Consider the following 26,961-nt stretch of genomic DNA (forward strand, 5'->3'; position numbering starts at 1 on the left):
TGGCTAACCTGACATAGCTCCTTTACCTCCTGGTTAAAGATACCAAGGACTGTCTATGACCGCTTGAATTAAATTTGACAGGATCACACAATCAAATTTGGACGGAAATTAAACTTTATTCTAGTTCATAAACTGCAGACAGAGTTTAAATGTGCTTCGGGGTCATCTTCATTTCCATTGGCCCTTCTCGTAGTCCCACTTGGCAGAGAAACCTTCAACTGGGTTCACCTTCATGTCCAACATCCTTTGGATTTGTTTGGCCTGCCACTCACTGTCAAAGGTCCGGGGACGTGGAGGGTACACTGCAGACAAATTCAAGTATCAGCCAATTTTATTCTATGAATGTCATTCTTTAATTTGGCACTACATTATAAGAGTTTGTAGCGCATCCCCCTTACAGTTCTGAGACTGAGGGTTTAATTCCCACTGGTTTTTGCCCCATGCTTGCTTTGGTTTTCTTTGGGTACTCCGGTTTCGTCCCACATCCCCAAAACATGCATGCTGGGCTGGTTGAACAATCTTATCTATACTGTCACTAGCTATGAGTGTGAGTTTAAAATGGTCGTATTTCCCCTGCCGATTGGCTGGCCACCAATTCAGGGACTTTCTGCCAACTCCCCACAGTTGGCTGGGATAGGCTCCAGCACCCTCGTGACCCGTGTGAGGAGAGGCAGTAGTACTGAAAATCAATGAATACAATGAGGGATTATAATTTTTTTAAAATATCACGTAAACCACTTGTGTACCAAATGTCAATATTGTGGTTTACATGACCTAAAATGTGATGCCCATGTATGTGTACGCTTGCTTTTAAGGGGGTGAATGATTATTGTTTTAATTACCGACAATTGTCACTTCTATAAACTTAGTCGTTTACCATACTCGCCAAATTGCAGAAAATCCGAGGGAACATAAATGCCTCACAGTAAAACCCAAACCTAGACCTTTTTCTCATTGCTTTTTTAATGGACTCGTATTAATAATGAATTAAAAATAAAAAGTACAATTAAAACTCAAAGCAAAATTCCTTTATTAAAACTGAAAAGTCAAGATTGCTTGTCGTGAAAGTCGCTCTGAATATATGGCGTCACGCTCGCACGTGTTTCCGTGTAATTGATTAGTGTATTTTGTATTCACACGTGAACAAGGCAAGTTTCTGCAGGAGAGTTACAAAGAGCTCCCAAAGTTGACAAATGCGTACATAGTGCACAGTGTGGCTATACAGGAGTAACCAAAAGTCGATAAATTGGACAAACAAATAAGCACCGTATAAAAAGCCAGTTAACTGACCGTAGAGGGACTGCCACCAGACGACCAGACCGGTGAGGCCCAGAAAGATGAAGACGCCTCCCATCACCGTCTTCCACTCCGCGTTGGGCTGCTTCATCTCCGGGTAAGTCTGACGGAACGCCAGGCGGTACACTTCCATACATTTAAAACAAGGGAAAGGTCGGATTAGTGATATCAAATCGTTCGTTTTTTGACGGTTGTAGACGTCCAATTCATTTGAACTTAGGTTTCAAATAAATAATGGCGATCGCTGTTAATATTGGCACTCAAATTAGCAAGAGAACAAAAATAGGAATAATCATTTCACTATTTTTTGTTTGAGGCTCAGAAAAGCGTTGAAGTTTTATATTTTTTATTTATTTTTAAGTCATTTGACGTTTCGTTTCTTTTTTAAATTATCTATAGTTTGCCAATTTGGGCCAGAACAGCTTTATCTTCATTTTAAGAATTCTGTTATAAAAGTTTGCAGTCTAATTTAAAGTCAAATCAAATACTCGCTAACTCGTTGGTTGCCATTATGGTGGTTGACATCCAATCCCTCTCACTTATATTGACATTATTTCTTACATGGCCAAGAGTCAGTGCAAACTGACTATATTTATGGTTGCCTTCTAATAATACAAATAAACTTTACATATATTAAAAAATAAGGAATCTTTTAGTAAATGGGGATTATTATTGTCTTCTATTTTGGAAATCCAAAAATATGTTCACCCTAGAATAGCATCATGTGGTCACTTGTTTGCTAAACACATGTTGGACTGACAGATTGCTTGCATGCGTAATAGTTGAATTAGCTTCATGGAAAACGACCAGGTCAAAGAAACAGAAATGACAAAGCTTCGGAATGGTGATTTAAGGCATGTAGTCTGAATGGAGCTAAAGATTTACATCAGAAGGATAAAAGTGCCACATGGTGCTCTGGAGCCGCAGTTTGCAGACCCTTGTACTAGCCAATGTGGCATGGCAGGGCATTGTATGGCATCATCAGGGCAATTTCAGATTTCCCATACAGGCATTATACAAAGTTAACAACAACCGTACAGGTAAGAATTTATAATAGCCATAATTTTTCATCATCCATCATCATGCTGAAAAGTCACCATAAGTGGAATAAGCTAACTAAACAAACCACATTGGCTTTTAACTTGAATTGGTGGCTCTACCTTGTGGCCATTTTAGCTTTTTTGGGGTGTGAGGTTAGCATGCCACAAGAGAGCACACGGGGTCGGAATCACAAATACAGCCATACCTCTACTTACAAATGCCTCTAGGAACGAAATTTTCAGGTTACAAAATGTGGCACAGGTAAAAGTCTCAAATGTACAAAGTGGACGGCTTTCAGCCCTAGTAGAACGGGCTCTTGCTGCCATCTGGCGGACAAACACAGGTATGAAGTCTCCTATAATAATGGCCGTGGAGGGAACTATTTCAGCGGTGCAGGGAACATTTTCATATGCTTTATTTATTTTAAGACATTAATAAATCATTTCCTTATGATTTTCTCTCATTTTTGTGTTTCCTCACATCTTTCATACAAAATTGGGACACCGACCAATTTTAAAGGGTTTAGTTGGTAGTTGTGTGAGGACCATGGAATGAATTAGAGAATTTACATATAAAGTACACTTCTACTTACAAAATTTTCAAGTTAAGAAAAAAGTTCTGGAACCATTTAATTTTGGAAGTAGAGCTAGGATCTTACGGGCAATTTTTTCCTCTTTGGTTAGTTGGTTCCAATGCCCTTTCTCCTTCTCCTTGAGGCTCTTGTCAGCAGCGCTCAGCTCGTCCCTGTAGACCCTGTCTGGTAGGGGCGTGTCCACGCGGTCCCAGTACATTGGCTTGGACAAGTCTGCGGCTTGGCTCACATCACCTGGGACACAGAAACTACAGGTTAGGGATAGAGATACCACAAGCACGTTCATTTTGAGATTCCATTTAAGCATTTAACCTCTTCACACGAGCGGACTTAAGTACGACGGCCTACCGTGACCATGACTCGCCATGTTGGCGCTGTTGAGGGTCACGACGCCTGCCATTGGTCTTCCTAGGAACCGTGTTCCTACTAAACGCTGCGGTACTGCCGCCCTCACCGTCAGGCTGAGCATCTGTAACAAGTGTTAAGGGAAACATGTATTAACAAGCTCCCCTATTTACTCATTTCTGAACCTCAAGAGGTTCGCGGGAGGGTGCTGGAGCCTATCCCAGCTAACTACGGGCACCAGGTGGAGGAAACCCAAAATCGGTGGCCAGCCAATTACAGGGCACAAGGAGACAAAGGACAACAATTCACGCTCATACTCAAACCTAGGGGCAATTTAGAATGACCAATTAGCTTAGCATACATGTTTTTGGAATGTGGGAAGAAACCAGGAGTACCCAGAGCAAACCCACGCAAGCCCAGTGAAAACACGCAAACTCCACACACTGAGGACTGGCCGAGGATCGAACCCTAGACCCCACAACTGTGAGGCTTGCGTGCTAACCACTCGTCCACCTTGATTTTCATTACTTAGGGATTTTTCTTTCGATACATTTTCAAGGCCGTTGTAGAAAGGCACCAAAGCAACATTATTTCTTCAAATGATTTTAAGAATTTATTTCTTTACATTCTCCAGCCTGAGCACAAAACTACAATTCCAATGAAGTTGGTGCCTTCTGTTAATGTTAAATTCATATTTAATATCCAAACTTTTATAGAAAAGAATCATTAACTTTGAATTTTACAGCTGGAAGATGTTTCAAAAGTGCTGGGATATGGTCAGGATTAGCAATTTGTTACACTGCATTTTCTATAAACAACATTCAATGAACAATTTGGAAGTGAGGACTTTAATAAAAGTGCATTAAATGCCCCATCTCCCAAATGAATGGGAAATCTTGATGAGAATTTTCAAAGCGATTAGGCTTCATTTGCTTTTGTCCAATCTTATTGGATTTCACGATGTGAACCGAGGACCCGCATTCAAATCACCTTTGCATCCAGAAGCAAACGCCGCTCCATTTTTTTCTAACTACTTTTGCTCTTTACACTCGATCTTGACACCTGTTTGCCCGTAAATGAAAATGGCGGAAACTGGCATGTTGTCAAATTCAAAGTACAAGCTGACCTCCAAGTTACTGTGCTCTGCTGTCTGCCCGAAGAGGAAAACTAAATTTGAAGTTCCAATAATGGAAAGATCCAATATGTACTAAATATGCAAATGAATATTCCACATATACACAGATACACGTGATTGTATCTCAACTGGACACTTTGATGCAGATTAATCCCACGCATTGTTTGCTTTGGTGGCTGCACGTACGCCACTTTTTCCACGAATGAGAATGCTGGAGTTGAGGAAGAGATGACATTTTTCCCCCTTCCATTTTGTTGCGCAGTGTTTTTTTCCTCGAGAAAAAGGTCGATATGGTGACTCACCGTGGTGCTGGTGCAAATCCTCCGTGGAAAAATCTTGCTCCGCTCCTGCGTGCTATCTGCTTGGATATCAGGGACACATGACGGGGGAGAAGTTAGTGGGTGGGTCCCAAATGCAGTCTGGATGGGGCAAAGTGACAGAGGGAGTTGAGAAGATCATAAACAGGTTACATACTAACAACTTTATAACATGACACAGGTACCAAATTTGAAATGAGCTTTAGTAGACACCAGTTGAAAAGTGTATAAACATTTGTCCTCTTTTTACTGGACTATGCAGAAGGTTTAGGGTTTACAAAACCACCCAAGAAGTTGGTTTACTGTCTGTTTATATGATGCCTATCTTGCGACATTCTGTATTACATGCGCAGTTGGTGAAAAAAAAAAAATGCCACAAGAGTTGACGACGCTTTAATGGTTGAAGACTGCTCCTTTATTTTATTTTTCAGAGGTCTGGCCTTCATCCCAGGGGTGGATTGCCAAAAGGGTGTGTGTCTTAGTTAGCCAACAGCAGTAGATCAGCAGGAAGGGGAGGAGCAGCCCTCGGGTCAGATGAGGACGGCTCGGTCTATATTAGAACAACTTGAAACCAGGCAGACCGCTTCACAGTTTTTAGAGATATTTCTACTGAGAAACTATGAAATACGATAATGGTGTTTGGCAAATTTGTTGTATTTATTTGGAGTTCTTCAATTGGCTGTGGAGGTCGTCTGGTCACACCTAGACAGCTATGCTGTAACCCTGATAAATCCCACTTTTCTCATTCTGCTGGTTATGAATCAGATGCCTGAAATAGTGGACTGGGGATCCTTGAGGGTTATTCGGATTTTTTTGTTTAGATAAATTGACTGTGGTTCTTAATATTTATTGTTTTTTTGTGCCATACTCAAAGCCACTTGTCACCAGCTTGATCTTGTGTTGTGCAGTACTTGGGAAAACAGATGAAAAGTAAGTGGCATAAACTTTGGATAATTCATCCATGCTATTCAGATTTGGTCAATATTGTTCTTGAAAACTGAAGTTGTTTTTGCACATTTCATGTTAGTCCACTAGTGGGAAGCAAAACACCATTTTGTTTCAAGCATTCGTGTTTTATCCAGTAATCACAGCAATGTTTTTTTTTTAAATTATTATTGTTATTATTATTATTTTTGGCTTGTGGAAGTCACACTAGATCAGGAGTGTCAAACTCATTTTTTGTGGCAGGCCACATTGTAGTTTTGCTTTCATCTGGAGATCTGTTATGTCTCTCAATTAGGCTGCCAAAATTAATTGCTTTATGAATTGACACCTTTTCCGATCATGAAGAGTTCGTTTTTGGACATTAAAATTAGTACAATTCTTCTCTTTCAGGCTATTAATGGCAAATATTCTCTTGTGGTGTATTTTTTATATTTATTTAAAAAAAAATTGCATCATAAAAGGGCAAATATTAAATCTATCATGTTATAACCTTTTGTTTTTTATTTGAAAGGAAAATAGGATTTAAAGAATTAGATCAAAAGTTTTAAATATTGAGCTTGTTGTAGATCTAAAACCGATTTTTAAAAATGCATGGTAAACTAAAAAATAACACAAAAAGAAACATACAATTTTGGATTAAGAAATTGCAAATATTGAGTGTCATGTTAGGCTAGAGAAAAAGGCTCCCTTGTGAGGTGAGTGAATTTTGCCCATTTGTGAAAAACTGGAGAAAGAAAAATGTCCTGTTTGGGAAAAAAAAGTTTCTTAATATACAATTGTAATTATTTCAGGCTCAATCATTTTCATTATCTGCAGTCTTTGCATCGTCGCTAACTGGACAAATGCTGCTCAACTAGTCCAGTTCTAGTTTTGGTGGAGTTGTCAAATGGAAAACCACAAATGGCATGAATCATTTCTCCTAGATGGTTCCATCAAAGATAACATTGTTTAAAGGTCGAGCTATAACGCTAATAAACGTCTTTTCCCGCCCGTGCATGCAGAGAAGACGCATGTTGGAACAGCTGTGAGGACACGCGTCCGTTGCTCGTTTATGCAAATCAGCTGAGGTGCATGACGCTGCCAATGATCCCGAGTCTCTTTCTATGACAGCCCCCGCGGGTCTTGGCCCCACTGTAATCCCGTCACATGTCCCCCTTCGGTGCCATTAGAATTGGAGATGTTTTTTATCCAGTTCTCAAGGGGAAACGTTGGCCAGACGTCCTTTTGATGCGGTCCTTTTGTTCATCGGGCCCAGATCGACCCAGATATTGTGATACCAGGAAATTAATTTTTTTCCCCACCCCTGCTTCAATAGCATGACAGGTGACCTTTGACCTTGTCCAACTGACATTGGTTTGCAAGATGGGATACACTCTAAAGTGGTCACCAGCCAAACCAACTATTTTTCTAATGAATTTAATTTGTATAAACCGAAAACACAGTGAAAGTGGTTGGAGCGTCTGCCTCGCAGTTCTGTGGTTCAGACTTGCATTCTCATGTTAGTTTGAGTGAAGAATCCCTAAACGAGCAGTCTGACATTTGGATTGGATTGGATTGGATAACTTTATTCATCCCGTATTCGGGAAATTTCTTTGTGACAGTAGCGAGAAAAGGCATAGTTATAAGTTAGACGTACAGTTGCAAAGGTCGCAGAACAACAAAGCAAAAGCACAAAGTACAAAGCAAATCAAAGTCAACGGGATCATTAAGAATCACCAAATCAAATCATTAAGACAGAAAAGCAGCAAAAACACAAAACGAGCAAGAGCGGACGGAGCTACCGCCACCGGCTGCCATTTGAACGGCGCCATCTTGCTTTCGGTAGCAAAAACGGATAGACTCAAAAAGTGACAACAAATGAAGGAATTTATGAATTTGTATTTATACATTTTCAGCTAAGCTAGGATTTTATTTTTTGTGTGGCATTAATCCCCCTAGTGGTCTTAAAGAGCTTACAAAAGTCTAAAAGGAGCAGAAAGCCCGTACATCATATTTATCCCAGCAAAAATTACCTTGTTTGATATATTGGAGAAGAAGAAAAAAGACTCCTTTCTGATGTTTTGTCGTGGAGAAAAACATCAATCCCAGTATTTCATAGAAACAGTCCTTGTCAGCTTTTGCAAATCCAGTATAATTTTAGTCAAATGAGTCCCTCAAATAGTAAGTCCTATACTAGTGACGTCAGGAAAACCAATTGTTCCAAGTGCAGAGAACATTGAAAAGCCGCTTTTTTTGGGTCCCTCAACACAAAGATTTGAATTACAGGCTTAAGACAACGTGACCATTTTACAATAATTTGTCTTTTAATATTTGTATTAACATTGCTCAGGCCTAGTTTTTGCTACAATGACTTTTCCCCACCTGGCTAGATCCACCTTTTCTCCACGCGTGTTCGTACGTGCGCTTTAGACCAATAGTCTTGCCGCCTTGAGGCTTTGTGCGTAAGTGGGTCACCCTCCCATCACTTCCACGCTAACGACGGACCCCGTCTCCCTCCCCCTCGTTCCCTTCTCGTCCTAATCGCTCCTCATCCTCCGCCACTTTCGGCTCGGCCGCTTTTGTCTCTTGTTGCTATCCCCCCGTTTCTTGGCACTCCCTCATCATAGATGCAATTGCATGACTGCAAGTGAAAAGGACGGCAAAGTGGCTAGCGTTAGCTGCGCATGCATAATTGTCAATAACAGATGTACAGCCCTCTCGGTGAGCTGGCCTTTTTCCTGCTGTGCGCGTACTTCACTTTTCCTGTCTAATTGGCTTAGAGTGACTGCAGCAGCCCCAGGCTAACAAAATCCACCTTGTGCTTTGCTTTTGAAATGTATCCACAAACACATTTTTATTCTGACTGGCCAAGCCAGTCCAATGAGTGCCTCAGTCGAAAAAAACCTGCAATTTTCTGTTTATATATATATTTTTTTGTTCTTGCAATTTGACCTTTTTCAATCAGGATTTGATTCCAATCTTGAATAATCACATTGAGATGAATGTAATTATTTTGTATTGGAAACCTATTGTGAAAAACAAGTGCTTTATGATGAATGAACCTCAAAAACGGGTTTGGATTTAAAATAATCCAGGGGATTTAAATCAATTATCTTCTGCAACACGAGGAACGAGTATACAAAAAGCCTTCCGAAACCCAACTACGTATCAAAATAAGGGCCTTAAATAAACCAATTAATCAGTGATTGAGATTAAGGAAGAAATGTATTAAATCAGTAGTCCCATTTTTGCCTAATAAATAAAAGCAGACAACATTCATGTACAAAAGATCCCCAAAATCAATTACAGAGAATTTTTTTGGGCAAGACACTTATTTACGTTAACATAGATTGTTTTTTACCGTCATTTGTTCAAGCCATTTTGCACTAAGGAGTGGACACTGTGGAACTCATTTTAGACCACTTATTACAAATTTCAAGCACTGGAAGACCAAGCAACTATGTGCTGTGAAAATTGACACAATCTTATTTATTTAATATATTGGCCAATTATATCAAACACTTTGGACCAATCAATTAAAAGAAGCGTGCAAGTCTTGTTATTTTTTTTGTCATTTGTGGTTGTAGTCATTGGTTCTTTTATTAGTGCTGTAAAAGTACTATGGTCTATCTTTTCTGTAACCACATTTACATGCTGATAGTTTCTTAAAAATCAGATTTTTGTGGGTTAGTGGTGTTTGTTAACGATTTTTTTAAGGTCGTGTGTTCTAAGTTCTAAACATCGTAGATAAAAGAAAAATGAAGGCAGTAATCTGACCTCTAAACGGCTTCATTCTTGTCACGTGTGATTGGGTCATTGAAGCCGGTCCATTTGGACAAATAAGTTAATTATGGTGTGCTTTGATGGAATCCCTCCTGGCTCAGTCATTGTGTCCTCAGGTGATCCATCATGGGAACTAAGGCCTAACTGACATGCAGAAAGGAAACCTCCCAACGTCCAGGGCATAGACTAGACCCCCGTCCACCACCATGGCAACCACCCACCCACACTAAGCTCCACAAGAATATTAAGCGGGAATATTGTCACTCCGTCTACCAATATTGGGCTAATAACAATTTGAGTTTGTTCCCTCCTCAAGAAAAAGAACACTTTTTGAGACCTTCCTCTAGGCGCTCTAAAAAAAATCATCAATCCATGATTATAGTCTCTGATCTACACATCCCTAGTAAGTAGCGGAAAACTAAAAAAATCCCATCAATTTGGGTTTTCAAGCATTTAAATGTGATGTCACGCTCAGGAAACAGCTGATGTAAAAGCCATATTCTAACTCAACATCTATGTTTTGCCTATTTCCGTTCTTCTACTGTCTTTGAGACGGGTGCTTCTTTTCCCTGTCATTTGGAAAGAAAAGGTGGGTGAATTATGTGATGATGACTCATCTCCTCCCTCCGCACAGAGGTCACCTGGAGGGTCATATTTATCTCTCTTGGGCTCTGACACCAAGTCTGCCGCGGAAGCCCCCCAAATCTTACATTATACACCTGCGCTTAAGCCCTGTTAATGAATTTGTGGGCGGGGGAAGTGCTTTCCCTAAGGGAAGTTACATAGTTCATGTGGCTGTGTGATAAGGAGCGGCCGGCTGACGCCATCTTGCAAGCCAACTAGCGTGGCGGAGACGGGAGATGATTTTCCTCTCATTTATGTGGTGGAGGTGCTGAGGGGCAGCTGCTCGTCTGGATGTGATGTGGGGGTGTTTGTGGTAAATGGGGGGTGTGTGGGGGGGGGGGTCTTTATCATGTGTTAGATTTTGGTAACCTAAGCAAGCATTGATGTATTTCAATTGAGGAACTGCAGCTGTGTGCTCATGTTATCTTCAGGTATGTATTGATAAGACAACCAATATAGACATTTTTTGTCTATTTATTTCAATAGGAATCTTTAAAACTGAAATGAAAGTGGCAAGATGAATTTCCGCATCTCTTAATTGCCTGGTCACTTGTTGCTGGGCAGACTGCATAAGACGCAATCATTTGTGATCCCCATGATAGGTGGCACTAATGTTATGCTTAACTTATGACACATTTATCATTTCCATATTACTGGGCAAATTCCGGAAATAAAAAAAAAAGTGAGTCCAAATGGCATCATAATAATGTACAATCATGTCATCCTTACAGTCCATCATATCTTTATTGAATGTTGGGTCACATCCATGAGGAAGCTTTAATAACCAAGCTAGCTTCTTCTTTTTGACTTCTACTTATTGTTTTCTAATGACCGCAAATGGGCTTCTTAAGGCCAGTTGGCCCGGGTCCAGTACCCAAGGGAGGAACCCCCCTACCCGAGGGAACCTGCTGCCAAACGGCCGTAAATCACCATCTGTCTCTAACGTGTGATCACCTGACCTGAACTTGTCAACCTTGACCTTTTAGCTCCCCACCCACACATGTCCAGCCTGTTAGCCACCCACACAACAAATAAAATACTTAATTTAACAGGAACAAAGAAAATGATTTTTTTTAAATTGTAGAGCATGTCAATAATTTACAATTCCATATCATTTGACATAATTATTGAAGAATCTTTATTGCTCAAGCCCCCACCTCACATCGTTAACCTCAATGATTAAAAATTCTTACTAAGACTACCTTCTGACTACTAATACAGTAGAATATGCAATAGTTATACTGGAATTTTTCAACGAAATGAACGGTTTAACTATTACAACCACGCTTATATAAATATATAAACACACACTGTCACATCACGAGAGAGTAGTTATTTGGAGACATGTTGGGGGGGAAAAATGGAGCCATGTTTTTCCAATTTTGTTACATTCCACAGAGTGGAGTAATTGTCGTAGTACTACACCATTATAAGACCCCAAAGAACGCTGTGGTCTCCTCTGTTGAAAGTCTTGTCTGCTGCCCGCGTCTTTCACTTTGTACACAAGTCATATTTGAAATGAGCTACCGCAGCCAAATCCTGCTCTTTTAGCCAGGTCTTTCCAATTAGTCTCTTATACGACCACTGGGTGTGCCCTTTTGCAAAGGAGAGTTGAACTTAACCTAAAGATGGCATTAAAAAAACAAACCGGTAAATAGTGAAATCAGCATTTTAAGCTGTGACACTATTGAGGCAATAAATGCATGAGTGAGTGAATCGCCATTTACCTAGAAGTACGAAATGTTACTACCACATTTTTCTGCTTTTATATCAATTTTAAAATGAATGTAACACCTTTTTATTCAATTGTTTTTGACAGTGTCAGGTGGAAAAAGTTGATATTTTAGTAAGTTAAAACACCTTGTAAAAACTATGACAAAATAGACAAGACAATGTAAACAAATGAGCAGGCTTTCAAATTTTGGAAATTCACACCCACATAAAGTACATAATTGTGTTGCCGTGTCCCTTTAAGGGCATATTGAGTTACTTCATCTCCAGTTTGGACATTTACCGCGCAATTGTGGAGGGTCTTCTCATAACGGAAGTAGCGAGAATGGTGCGCCCTCCTGGGCCGCTTGAACAATTTCCTTTCACCACAAGCCAAGTCCACTTAAAGAGTTCATAACTGGAAGCACTTAAGAGACAATGTGGAGACATAAACAAGACTGTTATTGTTTTTAGATGGACACTGGATGAACGTGAGTGACAAGTGCCAAAACATGATTCTCGCGAAGATGGATGTCTTTGTTGACTTGCGTAAGAAGTTAACCAGCAGTGGTTATTAGTCGACTCGCATAATATTCCAAGAGCTTAATATTAATATTTGCTGCAAGTCTCACAATGAAAATAATCCCTTTCAAGAGTGCAGTGTATACCTTTTGTATTTCAATGCCCAGGAAAGCAGGGCTATTATGCAACTGGACTAATGAGGACCTGCTGCCTCAGCACATCTTTATGGAGGACATTAGAAAAAGTTCCCACATACCTAAACTGCTCGGCATGCAGATATTGTTTAGTGAAAAAGAGACATTTTGTCCACGCTGTGAGGATGAGATGAAATGTACATGTAGACATTTCGCAAAGGAATCCCGACTCTGGGTGATTTCTTTGTTTTCACCACAGCAGCATGCTGTCTTACCGCCCAGAGATTGTGTTGAGATGGCAACACAAAGAGCAAAGAATTGACGGTTAAAACACTGGAAATGTCTAAAGGGAGCTGAATGTGTCCTCTTGTCATTGGTGATCTGATGCCAGTCTGCCAAGCTCATGAACTCCAGTGGAGCGGCACTTTGCGGTACTGTGCACTTCCACATGATCACAGCTGAACAAAGAGTGAGAGTGCCAGTCAAGTCAGTCACACACTATGACAACTTCATCCTTGAAATTTTTCCACTGAGCAGACCGAAAAACCAGAGAAGGAAACCTGGCAAAAGACGTGTAATGGAACCAGAAAGCAAAAGTTTTGCTTCAAGACGCGAGGCTGTACAAACTGGTGCTATTGACGCAACGTACATAAAACTAAGACAAGGCCAGTAGCTGGCGATGTCGCTTTGGAAGGGAAGACCAAAGTAGCTTTGCAAATCATCGATCTTACCATTTTTCAGGTTACCAAGGTCACCGAAGTGATGAAATGGAGTGGCCTTGTTTTGAATGTACCCTTTGACAAACATCCACCGAGAATCACTACTCCTGTTTTTATTTCTAACTTACTGTCGTGACGTGATCTTTCAACGTACAACAACAAAAAACTAAAACATTAGACTTGGCACAACTTAATTAAGTTCTGCTTGTTCCGAAAAATTAAAAGTTAAGCCAGGAGACCTGGGCTTACCACAACAGTTGCGGTAGTGCTTAACTTTTCATTTCTTGGGATGTTTCGGCCAATCCGTGCAAAGCTATTAAACCGCTCAGCGCTAATGACACAAGTGGGGTCAAATTCAGACATTTAAGTTCATCAACACCATAGCTCCATTAAAAACAAAAAAAGATTTCAAACTATATTGCCCATTCAGACTCCCCATACCTGTCAACCTCTGCCGATAACTGCCCTTATAAATGATTATGATTCCCCTTACAAACCCCCCAAAAACCTTACAAACACCGTACGACTCGTACGGTGTTTGTAAGGTTTTTTGGGGGTTTGTAAGGGGAATCATAATCATTTATAAGGGCAGTTATCGGCAGAGGTTGACAGGTATGACTCCCTCACACTCAAACCTAAGCTGGCAAAGGCTTTCTTTTTCTTGCAAGTCGATTAACATGCACGTGAATAATTGGCTAAAATAGGTTTCGAATAATGTAAACTAAAACCTACGTTCATCCCACAACGTCAAGCCATCCAATCCGAATGTTGTTTCTCTTTGCAACCGGATATGAGCACTCAAGCTTTGACAATATCAATGGAAGGGAGAATTGAGAATATGGAGTAAATATTCACCCCACGCAACTGCTTGGGGCGGCCATTTACAGCATGCCAAGCGCACTTATTGCATCACCTGGCTCTTATCAACACCTATCCAGACGTTTAGGCTCCGCTATTTAACACATAAACGAGGGCATGCTGAGCAAAAACACATGGTTTGTTCTCGTGGGAAGAGAGTGTAGCTAATAAGCGCTGCATCCTCCTCTGCATGCGTGTGGTGAAAGAAGCTGAGGTCACGCTAAAATAGTTAATTAAATCACTTTGCTGCCAAAACATTAGCTCATCATTCCCTGGCCTGTTTTGCCATTAGCTAGGCTTCAGCCCCCAAAACCGTCCTCCTCTTGTAAAGGCTGAAAACTTAAGGAAAGTAGGGAATCTCTTAATTTTTTGAGTCCAATTGTGATTTTTTTCCGATTCTGCTTATTCTCATTAAGGTCCGAGGGAAGTCGGAGATTTTCCAAGGCGTGAGAAACTGGAAGGTACATCCTGAACTGGTCGCCGGAAAATTGCAAGGTACGGAATGTACGCGTAGATGAAAACACTCACCCATGTTTGTTTTTGTGAACGATTTAGCATCTTCTGTAATCCTAAAATGCAAGTTTTGTTGGAATTTTTGGGGGAAAGTGATAAGAAAAAGTTATTTTTTTAATTGTTTTACCATTGAGTTTATCGCTTTAAGCGTTTTCAAGGATGCTGTTAAAATAGGAACAAAATCTAGCGAGTATAAATACCTCATTAAGAACTATAATTCAAAGGTCTGTTTGGAATTCATGCTGTAAGGAAGTATATTAAGAGTAAATAAGTTACAAATACATTCCAATAGGACTCCAGTCAGCCTTGCTTTTATCCACAAAATGTTCTCAGACAACAACAGCAATACTCATTTGCTCACCAACTCATAAATGGCTCGTTGATGTCAGGCGAGCCAGCAGGGGTTCCACCGTTAAAATGTCGGGGGCCCTCGGGGTGGAGCCAGATGCGGCTTGTGAGCCAAACTTTCCCCGTTCCAGATGAATAACAAAAACAAAGCCTTCAACGTGTTTTTAATATGGATTTGCCATTTCCTTATGCTATCAAACATGAGGGATTAATGAAATCCGATTTTGGTTGGGGGTGGGTGGGATGTACACGCTACCGCCACTCTCTGGTCATCACCATTTCTGGCTTGATCGGTTGTACTTTTGACGCTAACGGACACATCGTCGACATGATGACGGTCATCGTTTCAGGTAGTTCTTTCGTTCTGAAACTTGAGCCAACCTAACTCATTGAATTGTGAAACTGGGCGTGGCTTTTAATTATCATGTTAATGAATCCCAGCTGGGATAGAGTCCAGCACTCCCTTCAGAGGATTAGCAGTATACAGAGAATGGATGTTGCGTCACACTGGGAATGGACATTTTCTCACACAAATCTTTTTAGGAAGAGGCATAAAAGATACCAGCATACAGACACTTTAATTCAGGAGTTGGGAACCTTTTGGATGAAGAAAGCCATAAACAATTCATATTCTCAAACATTATTCCTTGAGAGCCATACTCAGAATTTCAAAGTAAAAATACATGAAAATGTGTGCATTTATCATACCTGTCAACCTCTGCCGATAACTGCCCTTATAAATGATTATGATTCCCCTTACAAACCCCCCAAAAACCTTACAAACACCGTACGACTCGTATCTGGGTGGGACTCCAACAATCTGAGCTGACATTGCCAGAGATTTTTGCCTACAATAAAACCTGGAAAATGGGTTAAATAAATATATTAGATTAACACAAGTGTTTAGTAATTATTTCTGTTTTAAGACCTGTGCACACGATGCGCCATTGACGCTTAAATATGGAGATCGGGAACCATCAACCGCCTCTCCATAAATCTACGTTTTCACGGAAATTAGGATAGCCGTGTTCACCGATATAATCTTGCCTTCCTTGTAATTATAAAGCTTGTTTCTTGTGCATTTATTCATTTTATGTACCACTTATCCTCACAAGGTTCGCAGGTGTTTCCTGTGCAAAAATGAAAAATAAATGGATAAGTCTCTTATGGTGTTCGAGGCCTTAAATTACAGTTTGCTCCCAATTCCTGGAAGATGAACACTTTGAAAACACACATTTGACCTAACTAGTGTGTGAGAACAAAGCATGCTTCACCGTGTAAAAAGGATGCTCACCTTAGGCAACACCGCCTTGTAATTTCCATTCCTAATAATTTCCTGGCCAGGCAGTAGTTTTTAGCACAGCATGGACTCTTTTATACATGCCGAATGTTCCCTGTTGGAAAGAGAAAGAGGACGACCGCTCCAACGTAGACAGGATCTTCCATTATTCCCAAAGTTGTAATGGAAACAACACGCCATTTCAAAGAGTAATAACAGTTTGTGTCCAGGCACGTGTTACACGACTGCCCGCTGTAATTCATTCACATCTGTTCCGTAGCTTAACGACTTAAATTGCCCGTACTTAGTCTACCTCCTCGAGTGAGAGGAAAATCAAAGAAGAACGTACGTAGCATCGTCTGGAAAGAAGTTTGACTGCATCCATTCAGGTTGAAGGCACTCACTTAATTGCAAGGGATTTGTTTACATTAGAACGTCCAAGAAGATGACAAATGTGTCATTTGTAGCATGTTGTACGCACTCCAATGAATCACAGTTATGATGTTTTTGACTTGGTATACGTGATGGAAACACGAGCAACGTGACCAAGGTTTTGTTCGTATTCTGCCATAATACTTGTTGTGCTGTTCACACGAAATGGGACGTGTTGTTCTTGGAAATTGTAAACTCCGTCTTTCATTTTTGTGTTGGTCAAAAAATGAACACATCCAGTTTTACTTCTTTATTTAAAAAGACTCAGGGTTACTCGAGGTTGGTGCATAGCTTCTGCAGACGTTGGAAAATGATTCCATTTGATTGGTTTCTGATGTGCTGGCGTGTTGACCAGATGTACCAAACGCCGTGGTTAATGCTAATGATGTTTTGATGATTTCTCCCGGCCTGTCTTCATTTACTTGAGGCTTAGCCAGAAAGGATCCTCGTTTCTCCAAACAACCAGCTTGTCTTGTAATGAGAGACATGACTAATTATACAAAAGAACGTCTCCAGGCGAATAAACTCAACCAGGATCATCTGTGTGGGGAAAAAAAAATAACCTAAAGAAATGGCCCTTACTATTCATTTTGAAGAAATTCTCTGGGAGAGGGTTTGAAATGGAACGTGATCTTTTAGAAGCTTTAAAAAAAAAAAAAAAAAAAAACTTTGTTAATAGTTAAGTGCCCGTCCTTTTTGTTTGTGGGCACACTTTTTAGAAAATCAATTCTATCTGTACCTTTTTAAATGATCGAATATTTATTTTTTCTGTTTGCTTTTTTGAAAGTATTAGTACTTCCCTGTATGATGTTAATCTTTGCCTTTTGTTAGAGCCAGAAGTTTTTTTTAGGACACTGTTTAGCAACATGCCTCCGCTTTGACCGTATCGACCCAACAACTCCCAAACTTGACCCACTGACCAGAACAGTCAAATGAACTCATCTATGGGTTCAAATCCATGTTGTAGTTTGTTTTCCTGGCTTTCTTAACACACAGGAAGTGATTCATATAGAAAAGAAAAGCCCATCAAGCTTTTGAAGCCACCAAAGAAATTCTAACGAAAAAAGAAAATTCCGGTAACTGAACTGGAACCTCATTATTAACCTTATTAAAGGGACAGTTTTGCAGGATTGTGCCACTGCATCATTCAAATGCTAATACTTAAACCCATTTAATTAAAATTGCATACATTCATTTTGAATACAGTACATAATTATGTTGTCTGGTGGCTTGGAAACATTGAGTTAAGGGTAAAAAGTTCGATTTAAAGTGGAAAAGAGACCAGAAAATTTTTCTACAGATGCTTTTCTATGTCTGCCAGGTCACAAGTTGATTTAAAAAAAATTCAATGCTCATGCAAAATAGCTTTGAAAACATTTAATGGGTGACAGTGATAAGAAAATACAACTTAAATGCTTCCTTTTATTTGGAAATTGGCACACACCCTCAGGAAAAACAGCAAACTAAAATTTGCCTACTCAAAATACTTTTTTCAGAGTCCTCGTGCAACTTTTCAAAAACTCAGAGGCCCGTTTTCCCAAATTTACGCTTTCAATCTCCGGGAAAAAAAAGTATTTTTCCAATCAGCATACCAGCAGAAGCACATGTCCCCACTTTTCCGTTTATAATAATTTTGTACCTCTTGCCCTGGGGGGGAAAAATAGTCATTAAAATTGGCAAACTATGAACTGAGAACATAGCCGTATTTGTACTGCTTCTCGCTGAATGGTTTACTTATCTGCTTCATGTGTCACAGGAACAGCCGGGGGCTTAGAAAATAAGTCACGTGGTACCCTCACAAACTTTTAATGTTTAAACAAGCCATGAATATTTGCTTGGCTCTCCTGTCCTATATGCCAAGTATGGGAATGTCAACATCCCCGTTCAGAACAACAGCATTCATAGAGAAAGTGGAAAATACATTTAATTTTAAACAGGCCCATGGGCATCGCCATTAACGGAACTGTCCAAATCTAACTGGCAAATGGGCGCATGGAACCGCAGACGTTTGAGCTTGTTTACAGTGGATGACTGAGATGAGGCCTGTCTGGTCATGAGTGAAATGCGAGAAGTAACGCGAGCGTAGTTGCACTCGTGGAATGTGCGTGCGCTCGCATTTTGTGTGTGCACGGCGTGCGATTCCAGCGGGAAGAGTTCTCGAGCCGCAGAGGCTTCATTTTTTTTTCTCGTTCGGTAGCCGTCTCCAGAAGGCTCAGAGAATCTAATTGGATCCTGCGGTGTTTGGCCTAAGCGGTGCGCACCGCACACTCTGCGTAACCTTCCCTCCTAATCCACCTGCCGCTTCAATTTGTGGCTTTTAGCCAAGGTGTGAGCTCTCTTGGGGTTGTCTTCCCACTGCCTGAGGGACGGGCTGGCACCCTCGCAAGGTCTTTATGTTGCGAGGATTCTCCCTGTGGCAATGGGGGTCGTGTAGCATACAGATGAGGGGAGAGTTTGGAACTAAGCTGTTGGGCAAACCGTGGGAGGCCACCCTGGACTGCAGTTGTGAGCGTAAGATAAGTGACCGGCTGGTTGACCTTTATAGGAAAGAGGATAACTGACTTTATCAAAACCTCTTGAGAAAAGCTAGCTGTCCAGTGCAGGTACACACTGAGACGTAAAACCAGTTGGAGCCAAAGTCAAACTTCTCGTAAGTCAGTCATGCAAATAAACGAGAATACTACGTTGAGACAGTATGTTAGCCATTGCATGTTCTCGCTATGCTTATGGTTTCTCCAGCTTTCTCCCAAAGTATGCGTATTATGTTCAATGAGGCTAAAAATTGTAATTTGTTATAATCAAATGTGTCTTGCGGTAAAATAGTGACTAGCTTAGGATGGATTATGCATTTTCTCACCTGTGAGTCTAATGATGGTTATCACTACGCAAAATGGATGATTTGAGGGTTTTGGTTTAATGTATGGTGTTGGGTGTTCCAATAAATAAAACCCAACAGTAGCAAAATTTGTTTCCCTTTTTGTTATACTATCTGGACGCAAAAAGAATCAAAGAAGCAGTGTAATTTCTCTCGCTTGCCAATTGCCTCAACGCTCAGCAACTTATTTTCTACTCTTTAAAGAAGACTGGAAGCAAGGTTGGATTGGAAGTAGTTGTTTCCTCGGGAAATGATGATCAAGAAGGCGTCAGAATTTGTTGGCTCAGCTAGAAATATTTATTCAGCCGCCCACACCCAGGGGTTTATTTTTGACCCATAGCTGCCATCCTGAGTCGAAGGAATCTGGGTGGATGTCCGTTCTGGAGAATGACGGAGCAATGCCTGGATGTGTTTGCCTTTTTAAACCGCGCACGTGCGTCTGCAGGTCAGAGTCCATGTTTTTCGTGTGTTTAGCGTGTTCATTTTGCGCCACAAAGGCTGGCCTCGTGCACCCCACCCTGGTTCACCCAAATAAGCACCCTTGTTCATGTTTGCGTAGCGAGAGCAGGCCCGCCAACATGCGTAAGAAATATATAACCTTTCACTTAACAAGATCATACATCCTTTTTAAAATTAATTTTCTGGTCCTGATATTACTCCAACCATGAATGACAGTATATCCATGACTGCACCCATTTTATTCTGTTTATATTATCAAATTTCCCATTAACATCTCATTTAGGCATTGACATTTTATTAAACTCTTCATTGGAAGTTATGATTGCATGTAGCCTAATGTAAAAACAAAACAAAAAAACACAGCTTTAAAGACTTTTTATTGTTTCTCCCCTTTTGTACTCGTTAAATCTGTCTGTTTTCGATTTTGTTTAATTTACTATGAGCTGATTGTGCGCAGTTTATTGATTGGCACATTTCAGTGACATCCGGATGCAATGTAGATCTAATCAGACTTTTAATTACAGTAAGGTTGCAATAACTGTTTATGTTTGAATGACACACTTATGCTTTCCCTCTATAACTACTCCTTATCTTCCTTACAGTTGCGAGTTTAAACTGTATCTTATTCCACCTGACTTTGAGAGGAAGGTGAATGCCACAATGAAGTATACAACAATAAACTGGGCACATATAAATGAACACATATTCACTCAAGTACAATTTTTAGCCTTTAACGGACCTGATTTATGCTTTGAACCTGGAATACAGTACTGTATTTTTAGGCAATTTCCACAGTTGGACGATTTCAGTAGTGATACTGACACAGAATAGATTAGTTAATGAATTTGAGTAGGATCGAGAAATTGTTGCTCTTAAGCCTGGAGTTACCTAAAGAACTGTTAGTATTAAATTAGCAGACACCTAATCAGAATGTTGCTCTCTTAATTATTACTATACTGTATAACAACAACATAATTTTAATTGTAATCCCTCCACACATTGCAACTTATTTCAAAAAGTATGACGTTTTTATTAATTGTGCATTTTTGGGGGGGGCTGTTGCGACTTGTAGTACGAAAAATGTGACAATCGATGTTCTAATAGCGTACTTCATTTTCTGCTATACATCATTTACATGCTGTATATTCTTTTTTAGTTATCACTACAGAAGAATGATTGACATTTGGTTTTGTCCTTGCCGCAGGGGACGACAAACGAAGTCACTCAAATTGTTTGTTTCGCATAATTTGTACAACCTTCCTCACGAAACATTTTTATCCAGGCTTGGGATTGCCCTGACCAGGAATCAAACCTCTCCCACCTCTGTTGAAAGGCACCACTTTGTACCGCTTCACTAAAAGTGTTTCTAACTACCACTATGCGGACTATAAATCAGGATTCGGACATTCGCGGTTAATCTCAATGTGTTTTGCGTAAATGCCAAGGGAATGAGCCGACAGGATGAGTGATGACAAATTCTTGAGGACTCTCGTATGACGAAGCAAAAGCTCCCTGCCCTCTCTCACAACCTCTTTTCACGGTTTTTCGACAATGTGGGTGGAGCCTGCCCAACTCTGTGGGAGGGGACAGCAATGTTATCCTTGTGGAGCAAAGGCATGACCAGGTTTGCGCACACTCCACCTGCGCAACCACTTTGTTCGGTCGGAGTTGGTTTCCTGCTTATCAGCTCGTCATGTCTTTTTTTTTTTTTTCTTTCCCCGAAGCTGAAGTTGCTTTCACGCGTCTTCCTGAGAGTTTGAGACTTTATCGCTGAGCTGTTGACATCCTGTAAGTAAACACTAGACTGTGTCCTGTTTGGACACAGACTGGTGTGTCGACATAAGTTGTGCATGTGGACTTAAAGGGAGGTGGGTCTAGGTTAAAGTTCCTGTTTTGGGTTGCTATTGGTGTCATATGAGTTTAAAAAAAATATCCTGCTGTAAGAGAGGCAGCTGCTTCCGAGCTGGAATGGAATGTCAATCTAAAAATATGATTGAAACATTTAGCATATCTGCTGCTGGGACACCAGCGTTGATTGGTGAGCTCAAAAGGCATCCGATGTTTCAAATATAATTTGAGGCTATTGGTAAAGTAAACCCAGATTGACTATTTCAAGACCTCTCCTGATTCCAAAAACTTTCTAGTGCGTGAGACCACAGGTGTCAAATGCAAAGCCTGTCAGATCACCAGTATGTGTCATGCCTCTTGCTTCAATTTGTACAAATGTTACAAATTGCAACATTTTGTTATGACACAATCCTCCTTCCCTGTTTTTTAAGTAACTTGAAGATTCTTTAAAAAGGCAGTGGCTCCTTAGCCGGTAACCGGTCAAATAGTCCCAGGGGCTATTAAGCCGGTAACCGGTCAAATAGCCTATATGGCCCCATATGGCTATTTAGCCGGTAAGAATTCTGTGTGGGGTAAATAGTAAGAAACTACGGCTACGAAGCCACTGCCTAAATAAGTCATTAAATCCCTATTCACCTAATGTTAAAATCTATCAATTGGCAATAACACATCAAATTTCAATAAGATTGGTTGAATGGTTTCGAAAATCCCCTATTCACTCAATGTTAAATAATAGGTAACCGGCTAATTAGCGCCTGGGACTATTTGACCGGTTACCGGCTATGGAGCCACTGCCCTTTAAAAACATTGAATTGAATGTGTATATTATCTACTTCGATAACTAGCCTGAAAAGTGACCCGATTTGTGCTATTCAAATTGGGAACCAGCAGTTGATTTGTTAGTTATTTTGCCATGTTATTTTCCAAACCAATATTTTGAGGTATCAACAAGCTTTGGATGTGACGCTGTTTGTGTGAATACTTTTTTTTCGTTCGCATTAATCATAGCTGCATTTCAGAATGCTGTTGGCAATAGTGAAGTTTATCAGCCAGACCACCACTCGTACTTTAGTGCAAGAGAGCCCAGAGCATTGAATTTAGAGAGGGACTGCTATTTGAGATAGCGTTGGAGGCAACTAGCAATCCGATCCTTTGGAGCCAGCAGTGAGCCAAGATGCCCGCCAGACATTTGTTTGCTTGGTGTCAGTCAGCCCTGGGCAATTGCTGTTGTGCTGGAGATTTTGTTTACTTCATTTTCCTCCTACATACAACTACTTCTCTTCACCTTTACACTTGTGAACATGAATCAAAATGGCAAAAAACGTGAATCTCGTCTAATGTGTGACGTCCATACATATGTTAGACTTCAAATGTAGTACAAGCAGCTGGAATAAACCCATGGAAAAACACTATCAGCAGTGATGTATTCTATTGGCAGTGGCTCCGTAGCCGGTAACCGGTCAAATAGTCCCAGGGGCTATTTGGCCGGTAACCGGCCAAATAGCCTACATGGCTATTTAGCCGGTGTGACAGTATATCTTATTTATATAGTAAACCCTTACCCTCCTTTCATATTTTCACAACTTTTATCAAATAACAGCACACTATCTCTGCATTATATTAATATTGCTCTGATTTGTCTTTGAGTCATCAAAACACAGGGATACTACTTTAATGTAGACTATAGGCAAAGTCAATCCATTATGAGAATTGAAATTTGGCAATATTTCTCCCATTTCCTAAAGCAATACTCACAATAATTGGCAGTTATTCTTTATTTTATAAGTGGCAATAACACATCAAATTTCTATAAGATTCACTCAATGTTAAATAATAGTCATTAAATCCCTGGTCACCTAATGTTAAAATCTATCAATTGCAGACTAATTGAGTGAACAGGAAAAAAATTAACTGTCCATCTGATCTTTATCAAATTTGGTGGGAAGTTTACCACTTGTAAAATAAATAATAACTGCCAAATATTGAGTATTTGTTAAGAATTATTGAAATTATTGCCAAATTTCAATTCCCAAAATGGATTGACTTTGCCTATAGTAGCTGTTTCTACTCACACTGTACAAACACTTATAGGTGTTACTTTCATGTAGACTAATTGCTTCTACACACATGAAGGTGTTACTTTCATGTAGACTATCTGTTTCTACTCACACTGTACTAACACTTATACTCTTGGAACCTTTTCAATTCTAAAGAAAATTGGTGTCAGTGGACTATGTAGACATCTGTGAGATAACATAATACTGTTACCATTAATGTTTGTGTGCTTTTGTTAGTAAATGTATGCCATAAAAGTTGAGTAGGCCTAGTTATCTTTATATAAATCTCCTTATCAATTATCACATTAAGGAAATAAACCTTTTAAAATGTAATTTCTTACTATTTACCCAACACAGAATTCTTACCGGCTAAATAGCCACATGGGGCCATATAGGCTATTTGACCGGTTACCAGTTACGGAGCCACTGCCTATTCTATTAGATTAGCAGAAACCTACTAACCTGCTCCCTTTTAATATCTATGTTTCAAAACTGGAAAAACACAAAAAAAATAGTGGGGTGGTCAGAGGCAAGAATACAACAAAAATTGGATCAGTCCTGCAATCCTTGGGTGTTTGGTTGGGTAAAATGTATTGGGCAAACAGTGGCTGTGTGGCGAGAAGAGCTTTGAGAGGACACACTTGGATGGACGTGATGGTTGAGTGGAGTGCGGCTAAAGATGTCATAACAGTGTACTCATGATTCTCGCACAAAATGGTTGCATAATGGTGTAGTCCAGACACTGCACAGGCATACGTGTGGGGTGATGTCCTCCACCCGTCCACACGCACAAGTAAGGAGCTGATAGCTTCAAAGCCAGTGCTTAAAGGTTTGAATCTTGTTAAGTCTCTTGCTTCCAAGCTTGCCACTCAGTCTTCATTAGCTATGCTGGCAGATCCCTAAATCAACCCTCAGAGGGAGTGGCTGATAACCTCTTGAACTCTTCCTTCAAGCTCGTTATTGACTTCGAAACAGGCACTGGGGCAGCATTGCGTGCTCATAGTCCAAATCTACGTGTTCTCTTTTTCGTGTGTGTATAGATTGAGTCAACCAGACAATGTGTTAACAGAAACTCAGTAATAATGTAACATTGTGTGTCACAGTTCAGGTTCCTCATCTGTATAAACAAGCAGAGAAGCTAACTACTTAGGCTACTGTGCAAGGGATATACTTCAAGGGAAACAAAAACTGTCACTCGCTTAATCGAAAGTGTGGCAGTTCAATAAAACAGAGCAGTTACAAGTTGCTGTTAAGCGTAACTCACGCCGGCTCGTCTGCCACTAGCCTAGCCTATCCTTACTTACCATCTTTACATCTATTACAACCTGAAATCTATGAATACTGCCAAATGGTGGCTTCAATTAGGATCATTTGATGTACTTTGTTTTGATCAACAACTGAATCTGAGTAATCACACAATGAATTGAGCAATGTTGGCCCATGTTCTCTTTTTTGTGGTTCTGGTTCTCCAACATAATTTTTTTGTCATCCATGGAGGTGCGAAATGAGTGTTTTGCATATTTTAAATATGTTTGAGTTTTTTTTGTAAGCATTGGGAAAACTGCAAAAAAAAAGTTTTCCTTTCGAGCACCTGTCACACGTCAGCCTGATACAATTCTGAAGATCCTTGACAAAGTCGAATTACACCCAAACCCAGCCATACCCAACCACCGGTCCGTCAGTGAAACAAATATTAACGTTTTCAATCGTGCCTTCCCAATTGAAATGACAAAAATTGTTACAACAATAATAAATAATTGGCATTATGCTTGGGGCTTGTTTTAAATTGTTTTTCTTAAGTTGTCGCCCTCCCCATACGCCATTCTGCAATTAAATAGGAAGAGCTTTACCGATCTTCAGTAAGACAAAGGTTGGGAACCGCTGCCCTATTCCATAGAGGTTCAAATCTGATAGCACAAAAAGAAACATTCTCCCGAAACGCTACAAAATGAAAAGAAAGGTTCGAGAGAAATGTCCTTGTAAGGGAATACGTAATGGAGTACATCATCACTGGCCCTTAGTGCCACCATTATTGCCAGAACAGAACTTATCACGAGTATAGCATTCTCTGTTGTTGCTGGTTGTCTTCCCGGAGGTGAAAGGTGAACTTTCTTTCCTTGGCTTGCATTCAAACAGTTTTCCTCCATTTTTGACTGTAAAAGGATGAGTCTTCTCTTCCCAGTTCTGTTGTATTTTTGTACCGTCTGTGGCCAATGTCCGCTAGCATCACGGCTGCTCTGCTTATCGGTCATTCTGCGTCACTGATCATACACGCACGTGAATGGCAATATTTGTTTGACATGGATGGATGGTGTTTCCCTTTTTCACCTAAGCACTGTTTCTTTGCTACATTGCTGGTGTTGTTGCTTCTTCAGCCACCCGTAAGCTAAAATATTCAAAGATATGATGTGTAAAATTGTTCCTAAGGACAGGTTTCTCGTTGAGTACTTCTAGCCTTACCAAAATTAGCTAAGCTACTCATTGATTCCCTTCAGCTAGAGCGTCCTTCCACGATGTACGTCAGGTCATGCATACATATCATTTAAAGTCATAATTTTACACGTTGAACTCTCAGTCAAATAGCAATGTAGGAAAGTGTCTTTAGAGACGGCGTGGTTTGTCCTAATTGCATGCCTTTTGGAATCGTGCGAGTTTCCGTGATGAAATGTCTCTCTTTGGTATGAGTCTGTGGTAACGTAGTGTGGCGTGTTTGTCTTTTTTGGAGGCAACTGCAGAGGCAAACATGGCATGGCAAGACAGGTTTAGGTTTTTGAATGTTTTCTTGGTTATACATAGCTCATTCTAGCGCCCACACAAAGAGCTGGAGAAATATGCTTTCGTATGTTCAATTGCTGTTGTTGATGGAACTTTGAAAGACTTAATAGCCCCAAGAATTGTGTCATGTGCATGTTGACAAGAAAGTTTCAATATTTTTGGCCTGCCTGACAACTCTTGCTCGAATCCTTTTGTGTTGACCTCAACACCCCCACCCTGATCTCAGCAGACTGAATTGATTGAGAGACTAAATGTTGCTTTTGCACACTTAATTCCATTTAGGTGCCTGACCTGAAAGGACCGGCAATTAAATGACAATACCTGGTTTTCTCGCCTTTCTATAATATTTGCATGTTGATGGCTTCTTTTGGTAGA

The 26,961-nt window shown here is 40.3% G+C and overlaps 2 protein-coding genes across 9 annotated transcripts in view; one reads left to right on the forward strand and one right to left on the reverse strand.

The window, feature by feature from the left end:
• Nucleotides 1-121: 121 nt before the first annotated feature.
• On the reverse strand, nucleotides 122-7,712 carry cox4i2 (cytochrome c oxidase subunit 4I2). Of its 2 annotated transcripts, none has more exons than XM_077610448.1 (6): nucleotides 7,684-7,712; nucleotides 4,712-4,828; nucleotides 3,278-3,398; nucleotides 2,996-3,163; nucleotides 1,291-1,422; nucleotides 122-302 (listed from the first exon to the last, which is right to left on the reverse strand). In XM_077610448.1, exons 3-6 carry the CDS (start codon nucleotides 3,396-3,398, stop codon nucleotides 169-171), a joined length of 555 nt encoding a protein of 184 aa, XP_077466574.1. In that variant the 5' UTR covers nucleotides 4,712-4,828; nucleotides 7,684-7,712; the 3' UTR covers nucleotides 122-168. The 2 variants fall into 2 exon arrangements, with proteins under 2 accessions (XP_077466574.1, XP_077466571.1); XM_077610445.1 differs by lacking the exon at nucleotides 7,684-7,712 and adding an exon at nucleotides 4,912-4,942.
• The window catches only part of LOC144082905 (protein FAM110A), a 52,289-nt gene continuing 26,079 nt past the window's right edge, over nucleotides 752-26,961 (forward strand). The window contains exons 1-2 of one of the 7 annotated variants that reach the window (XR_013303398.1): nucleotides 752-1,393; nucleotides 14,417-14,495. The gene's annotated coding sequence lies outside the window, so the exon portion shown is untranslated. Of the gene's footprint in view, nucleotides 1,394-14,416; nucleotides 14,496-21,526; nucleotides 21,695-26,961 lie in introns of those variants that run through there. The other 6 variants (XM_077610409.1, XM_077610393.1, XR_013303401.1 and 3 more) reach the window with 6 other exon arrangements.

Source organism: Stigmatopora argus, chromosome 1 (assembly GCF_051989625.1).
Source record: "Stigmatopora argus isolate UIUO_Sarg chromosome 1, RoL_Sarg_1.0, whole genome shotgun sequence".
NCBI lineage: Eukaryota > Metazoa > Chordata > Actinopteri > Syngnathiformes > Syngnathidae > Stigmatopora > Stigmatopora argus.

What these genes read in the sequence shown, in the direction of transcription:
- cox4i2 (XM_077610448.1), bottom strand. Translation starts at nt 3,398, where the DNA reads ATGCTCAGCCTGACGGTGAGGGCGGCAGTACCGCAGCGTTTAGTAGGA. An exon ending in CATGGCGAGTCATGGTCACG is followed by an intron (nt 3,164 to 3,277) that starts GTAGGCCGTCGT and finishes TCTGTGTCCCAG; the next exon opens with GTGATGTGAGCCAAGCCGCA. An exon ending in CAAAGAGGAAAAAATTGCCC is followed by an intron (nt 1,423 to 2,995) that starts GTAAGATCCTAG and finishes AATGTATGGAAG; the next exon opens with TGTACCGCCTGGCGTTCCGT.